Source organism: Brachyistius frenatus, unplaced genomic scaffold, assembly GCF_029030835.1.
Source record: "Brachyistius frenatus isolate BFR_SWC_R1_liver_20210118 unplaced genomic scaffold, ASM2903083v1 Contig_30, whole genome shotgun sequence".
In the NCBI taxonomy this organism is placed as follows: Eukaryota; Metazoa; Chordata; class Actinopteri; family Embiotocidae; genus Brachyistius; species Brachyistius frenatus.
Window position 1 is genome coordinate 2,523,398 of NW_027210629.1, and position 15,825 is coordinate 2,539,222.

At 40.6% G+C, this 15,825-nt stretch overlaps 1 protein-coding gene across 9 annotated transcripts in view; it reads right to left on the bottom strand.

Annotated features, from left to right (window-relative positions):
• pde4d (phosphodiesterase 4D, cAMP-specific) overlaps positions 1-15,825 on the bottom strand; it is a 138,133-nt gene that overhangs the window by 16,856 nt on the left and 105,452 nt on the right. For 7 of the 9 annotated variants that reach the window (XM_069699534.1, XM_069699526.1, XM_069699527.1 and 4 more), the window contains 4 exons: positions 7,070-7,261; positions 4,639-4,675; positions 4,473-4,549; positions 4,003-4,052 (listed from right to left, as the gene is read on the bottom strand). In XM_069699534.1, the coding sequence (XP_069555635.1) occupies positions 4,003-4,052; positions 4,473-4,549; positions 4,639-4,675; positions 7,070-7,212 (307 nt within the window). In that variant the 5' untranslated portion in view covers positions 7,213-7,261. Of the gene's footprint in view, positions 1-4,002; positions 4,053-4,472; positions 4,550-4,638; positions 4,676-7,069; positions 7,262-11,197; positions 11,580-15,825 lie in introns of those variants that run through there. The other 2 variants (XM_069699531.1, XM_069699536.1) reach the window with 2 other exon arrangements.

Genomic DNA, 15,825 nt, shown 5'->3' on the forward strand with positions numbered 1-15,825 from the left:
AAGCCAGAGCTGAGCGCTGTCTATACTGTGTGAATGCATGCTAATATGTGTTCTGCCTACAAATACATCAAAACAAGGAGGTAAATGGATGGCTGACGATATGGTGAAGATTGCAGAGCTTTAACGCCACGAGCCCTAGATCATAGCATCGCGGTGTCCTTCTCTTTTAATTTGAAATTGAAGACATGCCTCTCTCAAAGTCAGTCTATGTTAACAGAAAATGTCACCTTGTCAGAAGCCAATTAACATTGATGCCTTGACTAATTTGGGAAAGCACAGGCTTTTAATGCTATGTGATCTGAGAGCGAGGGTCACTTTAGGCATAATTCAGTTACACAGACAGAGAAAACAGCAGGAGATTAAAACACCCAAGGACCAAATATAATTACATGATTCCATATCAGCTTTACATTGTAGTTAGAATTTAGACGGATTTACAGCCTTTGGAAAAAATACTGTTCGGTCACTCTGGCTTAAATAATATATAGACAGCTCGTTCAATTATCTTTCGTTAGGGGACAAAAGTAATGCAAAGTTTACAGCTCTCAAATGCATGTGTAGTTTTTAGCTCTGTTATATTTCTGGACTATAATAATTTGCAGGTATGAAATATATAATAACATACAGTTTGGAAAAATGCAAAATATCTTTTGTATCCATGCAGGTCTTTCTTGTTCACAAGCATGACCACCTCTAAACCTTTTTTGTCACCTTATATTCTAAACAATTCAACCCCCCCCCTCCATTGTCTTTGACAAATCTCCCCCTTCCTCCTTCGATTTAGTCCCCTTCCTCTCCCACACTCTTCGTTTCCTCCACTGATCATCCTTCCTCCTGCCTCTTTTGTCTCCGCTCTCTCCTCTTTCTCTCCCTCTGTCTCTCTCCCTGGTGTGGTGTCAGTGGCTGGGGTGCTACTCTTTCTGACAGCAACTGCACTGACGTCAATGACATTCTTCTCATGCTTAGTGCGACATCAGACACCGGCGCTCGGAGAGGCCACTCTGCTGCACAGACGCAGGGCTGCAGCCAAACTATGTACCGGAACAGCCTGACAGCGAAGTCGGACCGTGAGCAAGAGAAGATGAGAGAGGAGGATAAGCAGGAGGAAGGGGGGGGGGAGGAAGAGAGAAGCAGAGAGGAGGGGAAAGGAGGGAACACGCTTCAATAAAACAATAATGTATCTGTCATAAATTACTTTATATCTGATCAGTTGTATGTTGTGTGCTATTCTATCATGGATCAGCCAAAACACTTTGATGTTAAGTACTGTACTACATGTGTCATCTGACAAGTCAGCAATGGATCATTATTTCCATTATCAATTAGCCTTATCATTAGTTAGATCATTATTTAGTTAATGAAAAGATAGGAAATAGTGCTAAAACTTAAGGTGATGTCTTCAAATTATTTATGCATAATTGACAGTCCAATATTCAGTTTACAATGATATAAAACAAGGCTATGTCAAAAACCTTGTATATGGAAGTGGGCTTTTAATTTGAAAAATGGGCTTTTAATTTGACACAGATACAGGAAGTCACTGTATTCAGCCGAAACAGCGGTTTCGTTCCAAAACATGTAAGAGCAAGAATTTCTTCAATTAAAAAGTCTGGTACCAGTTTTTTTTGGCCTGACTGACTTAAACTATTAATTAACTTATTTTCAATTCCTATTCAGAGATTTTTTTAAATCCTATTTCATGATCTTCAGTTTTATCCTGATTGCAGTCTGATTTGGTTTTATTGACTTTTAAAAAGATATTTTCTTTCTCCATGCCACTCCAAAATGAAAAAACATTGAAATCCATCTTTACGAAGTCACCTGTGTCGCATATTGATAAAGAAATAACTGCCTGTCTCTTTAGACACTAATTAGCAGATACTGAAATCAAAGTTTGAAAAATTGTCATAACATTTCGAATTGAGTAGATGTGAGGTCACATGTTTAAAGAATAACGTCTGGATATATTGATTGAAACAGCATGAATTGTTACCCTGTTTGCTCTGCTAGTCTCACAGAGTGATTATAAAACAGTATTTTTATTTAGCTTTAACCAACATCTGTTCTCATTCACGATAGGTAAAAGGTCACAGAACTATTTTTAAAAATTTTTTTAAATAATTTTCTTTATCTCAACAGTAGGTCTGTGACAGATGATGGAAAAATGCATTGGCAGAAGGAGAAATGAGCAGCAAGGTTGTGATGGAAAGACAAAGAGAAAAGGCAAATAACCCTTAATTCAATCCAGCTTTTATTGACCAGCATCTTCTCCTTGACTGATTTACTGGGTTATTATTAATTATACTGTGTATATTGTATGCAAGATGACTTAGTTGCAGCCTCAGTTCGCCCTTGCATTACAAGTATCAGTCAATATCCTAAAACAATCATGTTCATGACTCACGGCTGTCACCAGTTTATGGCAGGGTCCATACTGGCTATACACCAGTATGATTGTGCTCTAAATCTAGCACAATGTCAGCAGGTCCTCCTGTATAAGTAGGTTATGTATCAGGAATGTGATTCATAAGAGGAATGTGTATAAAGGTCTCCATCAAAAGTAGAAAGCAGATTTGTCTGTCTCATTGTGCATTTTCTTTTATATTTTTTACTCACTTGAAGATAATATAATAATAATAATAATAAGAAGAAGAAGAAGAAGAAGAAGAAGAAGAAGAAGAAAAAGAAGAAGAAGAAGAAGAAAAAAAAGAAGCTTCAAGTTGTAAGAGACTGCACTTTGTTTTTGTACATACAGTATATTTTGAATGAATATTAATTAAACAGCATAGGAAGCTCTTATTTTGACAGCAGATTTAGTCTTTCTACTCTATATTACAGTCACATATTGTCTGTTCTGTAAAGCTACATCACTTTTATGAAGTTTTTGACACACAATGCACAGTGATATTATTAATTAATGGTGGAGGTTATATGGTCTCTCCTGCAAACACCAGCTGGGTTGCAGCTATTGATACTGCTAAAAAGCAAAGTGACTGTCAAGGGCACGTGTATTCTAGCCATCCAACACTGTCTGTGCCATTTCCTCCTCACAACAAAAACACTTAAAAGTTGGCCAGGCAGGCTGTGCAACAAAAGCTGTCTGTCTAGCAATTAGAGCACATCAGACTATCCAAGTCAAGTATCTTTATACTGTATATATGACGAGTCCATCTATTATAGAAGCAGTCTTATATCTATAGATAAAGTGCTACACATGGCAGCCTCATGGCACAAAACATGGCACAATTGCAGGATTAAACCAAAATTGATTTGTGGAACATAAAAGCATATTACTAAATAAAAGCAGAGCGTGAACCACACATCTTGCCAGACTCCAAATTGTTATTAGCTATTCAGAAACTGACTGAATATTTGGCAGCATTATTCTTTTGCACCAGTGAACCAATTCTCTGCTAAATATGCTGTCCATATTTGTATTCTGACCGTGTTGGATATCACGTTCATGTTCTTTGGCTGCACAGTACGGCTGTGTTTGCCAGCCCCTCATCATCATCACTCTGTAGACAAAAACATCCTTCATTCAGCCTCCAGATATAAAATAAAAGAGTGTATGCTGCTACTACACTGCTACACTTTAGCATTACCAACAGTTTGTTGACATTCAAAATGTGGTTTGTAGCACAGTATAATATAGCTTTAAGCATATAAGAAGATATGAAGTGTTTCTTAATGTACAGTGATTGTACAATAATAGCCTCTCCAATGAAGACATATTCTATACAATTACAATTGTTTCTACACATGCCTACATAAATTATAGTTGTAAACAAATAACTGCTTAAATCTACATCTTAGCGTGCTGTGGACCATTTATAAAATGTTTATATTCGCCTACTAAGTGCTAAAGTAAAGAATTACCTCAAATCTTTACTTTTACCATAGCAAAATCCACTCTTAATTCAATGTCTTGCATCAGATTGCATACAGAAACATAAACACACAGAAGACACAAATCAGCACGCCTCTCTTCTGCCCACATACCTGTGAAGGTGGTCTTGGTGATAGGTGGTGGGTTACACATGGGTGATCTCCTGTCATGGGGAAACAAACACACACACTGAGACATTTCCTTCCCAAAACAATACAATCAGTTATTTACATCAACATATTTGGCAGTGAAGAAGAACCATTTCCATTCGCTTCTTTCTGCACATTTACAAAACACTGGTGCAGAGGAGTCTACAGCAAATTATTGATAATGTTGTTGTAGTACTCAGTATGAACAGCAGAGGGCTAAGACAACCAGCTATTGAGTGAGAAGTGGACACAGTGCATTATTGCCCCTTGCCAATTAGAGTATCTTAATCATAAGGTGACTGTGATCAAACATGGTGACATGTCCATTGTTGGTTACTCATCTCACTACTGATAAATTTCAGTTTGAAGATAAAAAAAATTAAATTAAAAAAAAAAAAAAAAAACAGTAAAGTTTGGCAACTCTGGCAACTTACTTATTGGACGCTCTGTCTTGCTGTAGATTAGTTAATGCACCAAAGTTGTTTCGTACAGTTCTCAAGCTTGCAAGAACCTGAGGGGGACATGAGAGATTAGAACAGAACCGAGCAATATTTATCACTTTATGAGAATCTAAAAGCCAACACAACAAAATGAGTTTACCTGTGCAAATGGCGTTACAATCATATCGTCCCCATGACTGGAAGAAACAAAGAGTTTAAATTAGATGCAGGTCTACAGTATGTTGACATTTAACAACTGTTGGAAAAATTACTCAGAGGCTTGGTTCAAAATCAAACATATCGGACATTTATTCTTGCAAGAAGGAGCAAATACATGCACCCTCAAAGAGAGGTGTCCAGCAGTGCTCTCCCCAGCATTGCTCCCAGATCTCCTCCGTAGGGCAGCTTTTATACAGTGTGACAAACAGCTGACAATCACCCCCATTCCCTTTGTATCTGCTTTCGTATGGTAATACTGAGTTGGTTGATTGGCAAGATCACAGGGGAGTCGTCAATTAGACGCGGAAAGCAAAACAAAAAGGAATCACTTGCAAATAAGAGAGAAAACAAAAGAGGTTTTTCAGAGCCGACTTGACAAGAGACTTTCTGGAGCCACAATGCAAACAAGAGGAAGAGACAAATCTTTTTTTCCATCAACAACAGAAGGATGTTCTGTAAAGGTCAAAGGGGGTGGGAGAAGTGAGGGTCATGACATCAGATTAATTTCAGCGTATCTGATGCACTCAAACCTAGTGACATGATCCCTATCCACATCAGCTTCCACATGAGGCCCTTCTTCACATTGCGTCACAGTTTCAGAGCAGTTTCAGGTTTCAGAGAGAGAACAGAGGGCATTTAATGTCTGGACGTGTCTCTGTACATGTAAGGTGATTTAGTGTATGCCATTTTGAGCATCTAACAAACAGCAAGGACACTGCAAGATGTCTTTGTAGCTGCGACACCAACAGCGTGCCTCACACAGTCCCCCCCTGTTCTTTGCCTTGCTTGCCACTTCCTCCCTTTTCTCTGCCCTGAACTATATTCCTCAGGGCTTTTACAACTCTTGTTTCATATTTTTCATTGACTTTTATCTATCAAGAGAAAAGTCAGCTGACCACGTGCCTTCAAACATTTCCTCTGGTTTTTCATGCTGGTACGCACATGGCTCTTGGAGGTGGAGCCTTGCTTAAGGGCACCTCAGTGGACATTGGACAGGCAAAGCTGAAACAATTTTAACCGGTAAACTTTGAGTCAGTACCCTGCTGACCTCTGAGTTGTGTGAACACTGACACTGGCTCAGGTGACAGGAGTGTGTTAGTGTCACGGAGCCTCTCGCTTGAACAAGACCACAGCCATGTCATGCACACACTGTAACACGTGAGCGGACATGCCTGGCATGAAAGTCATAACAGACACAGGCTTGTCATGCGCTGCTATTGCCAAACAAACAGGAGGTACTCAGAGTAAATATGATGGGCCACACAGAGTATTCTCTGAGAGTGATGGAAGGAATCTATGCAGATAGATAAGGGTAGGAAAATGATTTAGGTGATAGCTGTTCGCCTCCTACTTAACTTTTCAAGCATTTCGCAAGCATAGGCAGGCTGTCCTAGCTCTGTTTTGAGGTTTTCATTTTCATTTTTTTCCTGAGAAACTTCTGGGCCAGTTCTGGACTTAAGGGGTTATCCAGTTCAATATTTCACAAGCTGACCTGACTTGAAGTAGTAACTTGAATGTGAAGCGGTGTTGTTAAGAATTTTATAAACATAGCTGTTATTGTACTCTTTCCTTTCCTCCTGCGAGCAGTCTCAAATTTCCTTGTGTAAGATGTGTGAGAATCAGGCATTGGAAATTAATTAATTAAGTTTTAGCATGGAAACTGGATATTGGATATAGGTCAAGGAGGGATCATTGGTTTAGAGCAAAAGAGGCAGTAAGGAGGAAGTCTAAGGTTACTGCAGGACGTTATTATTCATCTTTTTGTCTATTTGTCTTTCCCCCAAGCAGGATCGAAATGCTATGTTTTCAGTCAATATTTGTATTTACTGTAGCACAAAATGTACAGTACATGTAACTGGATAGCCACTAGTGTGTGGGAAATTAGGAATATGATATCAATATGTGCTGTGACCCAGTAGATGCTAGTTGATTTGTATGTTATCATCATGTCTGGACCGTGCTTTGCTAAAGCTGTCAGGTAATGGGGAGTTACAAATATAAAAGAAAAGTGATCAAATTAACTCACACTGTAAACAAATTCATCTCGTTGTCCTTATAGCACATAAAAAAACAACAATTTGACAAACTATCAGAGACACATGTCCAATGCTTCTGTCACCCTGGTTATGCTCCTGGCTATGGCTAAGAATAGATGTGACACCATACAATCAGCTGCTGGTCATGCACACTTCCTACCAGGTCCAAAGTAATCAGCGTGGAAGCTTTAAGACCTGGTCCTACACACATCCAGCCGTGACACGGATTCAGAGGCAGAAAAATAAGGGGACAATTGACTGCATTCAGCACAATAGAAAGCATGTGGGTACGTTTTATGATGGTTCAGGTGGAATCAGGAGACATTGTGCACTTACATGTCACTGGCAATGGAGGAGTTTCGGGACATAGACTTCGGCGAGAGGTCGTAGTCGCTGTCGGAGCGGTAGAGGAACGACTCTCTCCGTTGGCTGTGGACAAAATTGGCCTGCAGGATGAGGCCTGAGCCCGGGCTGGCCATGGGGTCCAGGGGGCTTCGACCTGATGATGTTCCATTGTCCACATCGAAACTGCATGTGGAGAAAGAGAAAGAGAGAGAGAGATAGAAAGGAACAATGATCAGTATCAGAAAATGTACAGATTGAAGTATCTAATAGGGTGTCCTAGTGAAGAATTTAACCATTATTTGTTATTGGTGCAGTGGTTAGCATTGTCGCCTCACAGCAAAAAGGTTCTGGGTTCAAATCCAGGCCTTTCTGTGTGGAGTTTACATGTTCTCCCTGTGCCTGCGTGGGTTCTCTCCGGGTACTCCCACCATCCAAAAACATGCACCTCAAGTTAATTGGTGGTTCTACAAATTGCCCTTAGGTGTGAATGAGACATTGAATGGTCTTTGTTTCCGTCTGTCTCTATGTGATGGACTGGCGACCTGTCCAGGGTGTACCCTGCCTTCACCCAAAGTGAGCTGGGATAGGCTCCAGTGACCCTGTTCAGGATAAAGCGGGTATACATAATGGGTGGATGTGATTATAATTGGACAAGTTAAGTATCATTTGTGAACATGATCAAATCCCTAGTGCTATTATGAATTATAGTAACAGCTTGTCTGATGTTCTTTAAATGGTGGAAAGATGAGGGAAAGGATACAGTAATCAAGTTTCCTAAGAATCAATTTCAGGCCAATTTTAAAATGCGACTGCCACCTGAAACAATTTACTTCTCCAATCTTGTTACATATCAGTCCCAGTAAAAGTGCACAAATCTTTTAGGAAACACAAAAGAGGCATCCTACATATTTACTTGTATTTAAATGTAAACTGAACAATGAATTGTACTTGTTTCAGCCCATAAGTTCTTGTGAGTCTGAAATAAAGTTTCAAATACTAAAAAAAAATTAAATCCATATATTTTAATACAATGACGGATTGTATTATGTAAGTCAGCTATTCATGCTTGAATAAATCCAAGACTTTACGCAAACATGAATTACATGCCAGTGATGACTACAGAGCTTACACACATACTGACCATAACCACATGACTATTGTTGCCATTACAATAACATAGGCTGTGGTATGCATTTCCGTATGTTGGTGTAAATTGCCGCCATGTTCATGAGCTGTGAAATTCAAAGCATAACGGCATGCCTACACTGTGGGTATGTTGGCTCCGTATGAGGCTCCACACAACTCATGCATTGCAAGCTCAGGTAAAATTGCTCTAAGATTGATCTGCTAAAATTATGATCAGCCACTCACTCATTCGCTGGCTCATTATGATTTGTGGCACATTGTCACATCAACAACAGTTACAACAAATGCAGCAATATTAAAACAATGTACAATACAACCAATGGCAATATTCTTTGTTTAAACTCAAGAGTCACAGGGAGTACCTCTGCTCTATTAATACCACTGACTCTAAGCAGAAAGGTGTTTCCAAACCAGTGACACCATTTCCCACTGGGATGACATGAGCTTCTTAGTCTCCTAGGTGACTGTTCACCCAGGTGATGACTAACGCATATCACCAGGGATATCTGCCTCATCGCTAGGGCTACCAAGCAATCCCATAATCCTGTCTGGTGGGATACTAAGGTCAGTGCGGGATTCCCCTCAGCACAATGCGTAACAGGCATGGGGATGACGTCCCCTTTTATCATCACTATCACCATCCTCGCTCCGGAAACAGACACATACGTAATCCAATATTATTTACTGTACACCACAACCAGTATGGGAGACCCAGCTGATATAAGCGTTTTGCTAATGATATGTTTATACTTTAATAAGAGCAGAGGATGACTAAGAAGTGAATGAACAGAGTGTTTGGGCGATATATTGATAATACGTTGTGTATCAATATCATGATATAAGACTTTGATTTTTGGTTTCTGAAAATCACGATATGGCTTAACTGTTTTCTTTTCCTGGTTTTAAAGGCTGTATTACTGTTGATTGATGTATGTAACTTTCTGAACTCCCCAGACGGTTCTAGCTGATCTATTATTCACCTCCACTTTACTTTCTCATTACATCAACATGACTGATCATGATTCATCAAAAGTCTTATTATGCAAATATGTTGTGAAAGCACCAATAGTCATCCCCATGATACTGTGACAAAATGGAGGTATTATGTCAAAAATACTGATATATTTGATTTTGTCTATGTCTTCCGGCCCTACTTGTCTGGGGTAGAAAGCACTAGCCAGGACTAAAACATTCTTTATCAGAAATAACTAATATTGTTATCAGTACTCTCCCTGTTTTCCCTGTTGTATGTATTCTTCTGCATATTTCACATTCTTAGCAACAGATGATTCAGTTTGTAATTTATTATGGCTTTAAATTTGTAATTTGTTTGTGTAAAAGTGCAATGAGGAGAAAGCCATAATGCAGAGTTTTCCTCCCCCTGGGGAAATATCACGGACACAGTCCAAGTCTCACCTTTACACCTTAAGCTACAACTATGTATTATGGATGAGCTCCATCTCTCCCACTCTCCTTTTCCCCATCCCATCCTTCTATTAGAATCAAAGTGTCAATGCTATCCATTCAATGCGCAGTGTATGGATTACATGCTTAGTACAGCAAGGATCAAATTCAGTGGCTTATACCTCTTTTCTCAGGCACCTGAAAAAGGAGAAAAATATAAACCAATACACATATCTAGAGCGGTAACTTCTTACATCAGAAACAAGTAATCTCTGTGTTTGAACAGTTCGACAGCCACGACGAGACACAGGACATACCAAGCATATTTTCCACAACAATTAAATGGCTAAACGCGGCTATCACTGATCTCTCTCAGCAGCAGCTAAATGAGTTTGAGCTTTGGTTGTGGAATGTGATAGTTTGGGCGTCTGCCTGATGCCCAAGGAAAGGGCAAGTGTATTTTCCTCATCCCCTTCTCCAACTAGTTCTTACACAAACACATACACAGAGGTAATGTGTGTGTTCAATGACTCCAGAAACGTGTTTCCACAGTTGCTTTTGTCTAATCTTTCAAAAATGACCCCAATCTCTGTCCCCGAATCCTCTCACACTATCTCTCGATATTTAGAACTACAGGAGAAGCATGTCAATCTAAACTGGTTTTATCTCTCTCACTCACTCAAGCACAGACTCACACAGGCAGCTTATGAGTTTGCGTTCACCGCACAAGACTGTCTGTTCTCCAGCTGCTCTGAGGGATAAGTGCGTATGGGTGTGTATCATCTGGGTGAACAAGACGGCGACAAACAGAGAGATAGTGAAAGTATCGCAACATTGCACCCAGCATATGTCTAACAACTGATTCATTATCACACTTACTCTGACGTCACAGCCACACTGATTCTCACCTAAAACCTCTGCAACGTAACTCCTCTCAGTGTGTGTGTGTTTACCTGTGTGCGTATGAGCACTGCGTCACTCCACAGACACGCCCTCTTTAGGAATGACACAAATGATCGTGTTACTACCTTACCGAAATATTGCACAACGCTGAAATCACAGTGGGAATGTCTGGCATTTTTTCCAACTCTGACACAAAGCAGCGAGAACCGAAAAACGTCAAAACCGCTATGTCTATGTTGAGAGAATCCACGAGTGCAACTCCTAAGAGAATTACTCTCAAAATGGGTCAGTAAATCCAGCATGACTTGAAAGGCAATGGGAAACCACAGTTTACCCAAAAAAGGAGCGAGATATAATTGGCAAGGAAATGAATATTTGATCTGCATACACTGCACTGATGGCAGAGACCTATTTTATGGTGCTTCAGATATCCCATCTGCTGAACTTCACTGGTAACACTTGTCCTTAAAATCTTGTTTGACTTTACAAAGTTTAAAGTGACAAAGTTTATCTCTTCTTTTGCTATTGGAGTCCAGGCAATCTTTTACTCTGTTGTCCTTATTTCCACATGGCAGTTAATAACAGTTAGATAAACAGTTAAACCATAATATGCTTCACTAAAGCTTTCAAATTCCGTGTAAAACAGTTTAAGAACAGGAAACATACAGTGATTGTAAGGGCACTGAGATAGATGAGTAGTGCCGGCTGTGACTTTGTGCTGTAGGAACGCCGCTGGGTCACATATGCCCGAGGACACAGCACAGCTCTGTTATCCTCTCTCTCTGTATGTCTGGTACTCCATCATCTCTGTCTCCATCCATCTGTCTGTCTGTCTCTCACACACACACACACACAAAAACGACATGGCATAGATCATTGACTCATTCATTTTCAGCCCTGGGTCACTTGAGCAATTATAAACACCACAGGAGTTGACGTGACAGAGCTGTGAGGAGGCACACTGGAGAAAGAGGTCAGTGCACAAGTGTCTTTGAATGATTGTTGGAAAACAGAGCCGCACTATCCTCAGCTCAGCTTATTTATCAGAGTTGGCGGACAAGAAAATGTCCACCAATAGCAGAAATAATGCGTAATACAATCATGATGTTCATGTCTAAAGTGCCAGAACTTAAACTTAATCTCAAACTAGGATAAAACCGAGTCCATATTTGAAAAAAAAAGTGTCAGAAAGGAGTTTGTAAAGTGTAGCGTAGTCTGGCTCAGAAGAGAGATGCATGTTGAGGTAGGCAGAGGGAAGACGACACTCGATTTATTTTAGAAAGCTGTGAGGACACAGAGGGAAGGAAGGAGAAGGATAAACATGTCACAAGCTGTATGTGTGTACCTATGTGTACCTATGTGTACCTGTGTGTGTGTGTGTGTGTGTGTGTGTGTGTGTGTGTGTGTGTGTGTGTGTGTGTGTGTGTGTGTGTGTGTGTGTGTGTGTGTGTGTGTGAGCACTCAAGTGTATGCATTCATGAGGATTGTAATCCCATGCATGCATGTAGCGGTGAGGTACGTGATCCTGTGGTGTGCGGTAACCTTAGCCCTGTTCTAAATGCAAAACAGCAACCCAGGACTCAAAGTAAAAAAAGAGACCAAAGGTAACACACACGGATGACACTTGTGTTGGGGCATATGCCGCATAACAGAAAAGGTATGTTGGGGATACTGCGACAGCGTCACCTACTCTGACAGTAAATGAGAATTATGACTCCCATCAGGAACAAAAGAGTGATATCAGATTGGGCTTTTGTTGGTGATGACTTACTGAACAAAAATGTATTTAAGCCACCATTTATTGCACAACTTTATCACCACTGATAAACATACAGTGTCATCATTGTCATAGATAAGCATGACATGATGTGACGAAAGACATTACTCATACTATCACAAGATCAGAGTAAAAATGGCCTCTAATCCAAATTGATGTTCGTCTGTGACCTTAGTTGGACCATGATCATGTTGTTGGCTAAAAGCAGTCTTTGTTTCTGGTCAAATGTTTGCCACAGATTAAGAATTTACTTGTGATGGGGGGGGGGGGTGCAGTGTGTGATCAATGTTCATTCAGAGACTTATGCAATTTAGAGGGGGGGAGTTTAACCCAGGTTATTTTCTGTTGCTACAATTTACAGATGTCCTTCAAACATCTCACATGCTGACAAACAGGCGCTACTATTTATCGATGTAATCACCTCACGTACAGGTTGTTAGTTGGACATCTGGGGACAGAAACGCATCAAGTCAACACTGTAGCGCAACTAAAACAGGTATGTGGCCAAAAATTAACTAGTCTGAAAAAAACAATATAGGGTATTCTAATGTAAGATTTACTGACGCTAAAAGAGCGTGATTTGATCTATCTGGGCAAAGCACTGAAGAGCAAACATGTCAGATGGTCTTGAACATTTTCATGGAACTGAAGCCTATCTTTGCAGGAAATTGCCAGCAAACTGCACAAAACATACATCAGCTGCTGTTTTCCATGAGTTTTGTTACTTCCACCAAAGTGGAGAACCCTACTTGTCTCCGCAGATTTAGATGTTTATTTTTATTTTTATTTTGGGGGGGGGGGGTGAGGGGAGCACTGGTAAGTGACTGAGAGAGCACCCCTTGTGCATTTATTGTGTCGTTGTGTAATTCAGCAAATCACGATGCATTTAATTGGTCAGGTATCTTGAAAACAATGATGAACAATGATGACAGGCTCACATTATAAACTCTAATTGGCCAGTGACTGACCAATCAACATGCCCCGCCCATCGGTCCTGAATGGTTCACTTCCGTTGATGAATATTCTTATAATTATAAAACTGGCCAAATAAATGGCTCCATTCTGCAACATGGTATGCTCATATCCTCAAATATTTGTATGAAATATAAGCATGCAAAACAATGGGAACCTACAGATAACATTAGACACAAGACGGAGCAGAAAAAAACGAAGAGGCCTGTGAAGAGGCCGCCAGCACACACAGAGCAGTCTGGCTAAGCAGATAAGTGACTTACCACTTGCTGATAACGAGACATTTTTTTTTCTCTATCTGTCTCATACTCATATTCACATCTGCTTAGTCACACATTCACGGGTTTGGAAACACCCTTCCAAATACACACATACAGTAAGTATGTAGGCAGCAAATGCTACAAAAACCTGCGTTTGGCATCAAAAAATATCTTATGCTACATTTGCTACTGCATTTTAGAGACGATGACACTTTAATAACGTTTAATAACGTGCAGCTTCTAATTAACATACAGGACTTGACTGTACAGAGCAACACCCTGGAAAAAATATATTGGGGCTTGTTTGCATTAAAGTTAAGGTACCCAGATAAAATTGTTTAGTCTGTCAAATCTTATCCTCAGTGTTTTTCTTTCTCTGACTGTCTGCCTCTCTCCTTCTGGTTTTTCTTGCTCAGATAGGTATAACTAATGTGTACTCTTCACTTTAGTCGTGACACATCCTGAAAGCTCATGCACCATTCAGAAAACTCAGCCAATCATGAGACACGTAAAGAGGTCACCATGGCAATGCAGTTATCTCAGTTTACATAGTTCAAAGTAAAGCAAGCCAAACCAGTTTTGCTCCTATAGCCATAGAAGTCCACTTAATTATAAACCTAACTTTAGTTCTATTCACCATCTTGGATAACTAAAGGCTAAATCTGGACACGCTTCAGTGGATGTGAAGTTAACCAGATTTCCTAAACATCCGATCCTTCCCATCTCCACATCCGTCACCTTTCCAAAAACTCAGCCCTGTTTACTGAGCGAACACCTTGATGGATACCAAAAGCCAGCGCACACACACACGCCTGCATTTGCACGGCTGGGTGGAGAAGGGTCTGTGAGACTTTGTTCAGGACAAAGGGGGAGGAGGGGAGTGGCCTACGTCATTGGCTTGGACAGGTACGCACACACAGACACACGTGGGGGATTTGCACACTCAAATACCCATGAGCCCACAAGCACAGTAAGGCTGCCACAACCATACAGCGTAGAACCACATGCACGGATACTTAACCTGCGTGTCTACTGCACTTACAAGCACGCCCACCCTAACACAAACAGCGGAATTATCACCTACAATTCAGATGTTTCAGGTGACTGTAAAAGTCACAAATCTCCTCTGAATCTTAAAATCCCTGTGATAACAATTATGAAAGACAAAGTGATGATGTAAATTAGTGAAAGAAGCCTTCATAAAACAGTTACTAACAGAAGAGAGGAGGGCAGGACAGATGGAGGAGGCGGTATGCTTTGTCCAGCTGAGTACTGGTTTTGGTAGCAATTCAAAAAGATGGCTCATACAAAGCAAACACTGCCAGATTCGCAGCTTTTAATGAGAAAAAGCTACATTCTGCAGCAGGCTCTAACGTTGATATCAGATATCAGTTTTATGCATGGCCGTAACGATGGGGCTTACACCCTCTGTACATCAAACTATGTCAAGTACAGTGATGTCTGTCAGACAAACCCTCAAAGACCTCATTACCATGTCTTTATTTCACTGGAGCGTCATTTCCTGCTGGGGCGGTTGCAGAGCAGATTAATAAACTGACAATGTGCGAACACTACAGGGAAGTCTGACAGTTTAAAACACACGCTGCTTATGCTGCTTGGAACCCCCCCCCCCCACACACACACACACACACACTCCCCAACACCACCACAACTTCACAAACATTGTATATTTGCCCAGGGTTGTTCTGATCCATTTACAGCACTGCCAGGAAGTAGTGCAATAGGGGAAAACAAGCTGTGAATATTAACTTCTAATTGTCAAGCTACAGGGCAGTGTCTTCCGAACAAAAGAGAGAGCTGACAGGCAAGGACAAGCTGAGACAGGAGGGGGCAAGAAGGGTGACGGGGCACAAGAGAGGGGGCAGGGCAAGTTTTGCCCCAGGCAAAGCTTTCTGCATGCTGAATGTATTTAGAGCCATGTGCATATGGAGCGACATAAAAACATTCCTCACTGAATGATATGTCACAGCAATTTCCCCAGCTGATAGAAGATAGAGTTCCAATAAAGGCACATTGAGGGGATGAGACTGGAGACACAACAACAAGTGTCTTGTTGTTATTGAATGAGTCTGATAAAGTGTAACATTCACTTAAGTTGAGGACAGAGTGAGTCTGTTGTTCTGACCTCAAAACAAGCTATGCTTTGCACAGAAAACTGACACGGACATATCTGCAGGGTACAGGAGTTTTTTTTTTTTCAGTGAACCTTGGAAGAAGTTTTGACTGGAGAGAGAGACGGCATTGAAGCAATCCAAAAACACAGC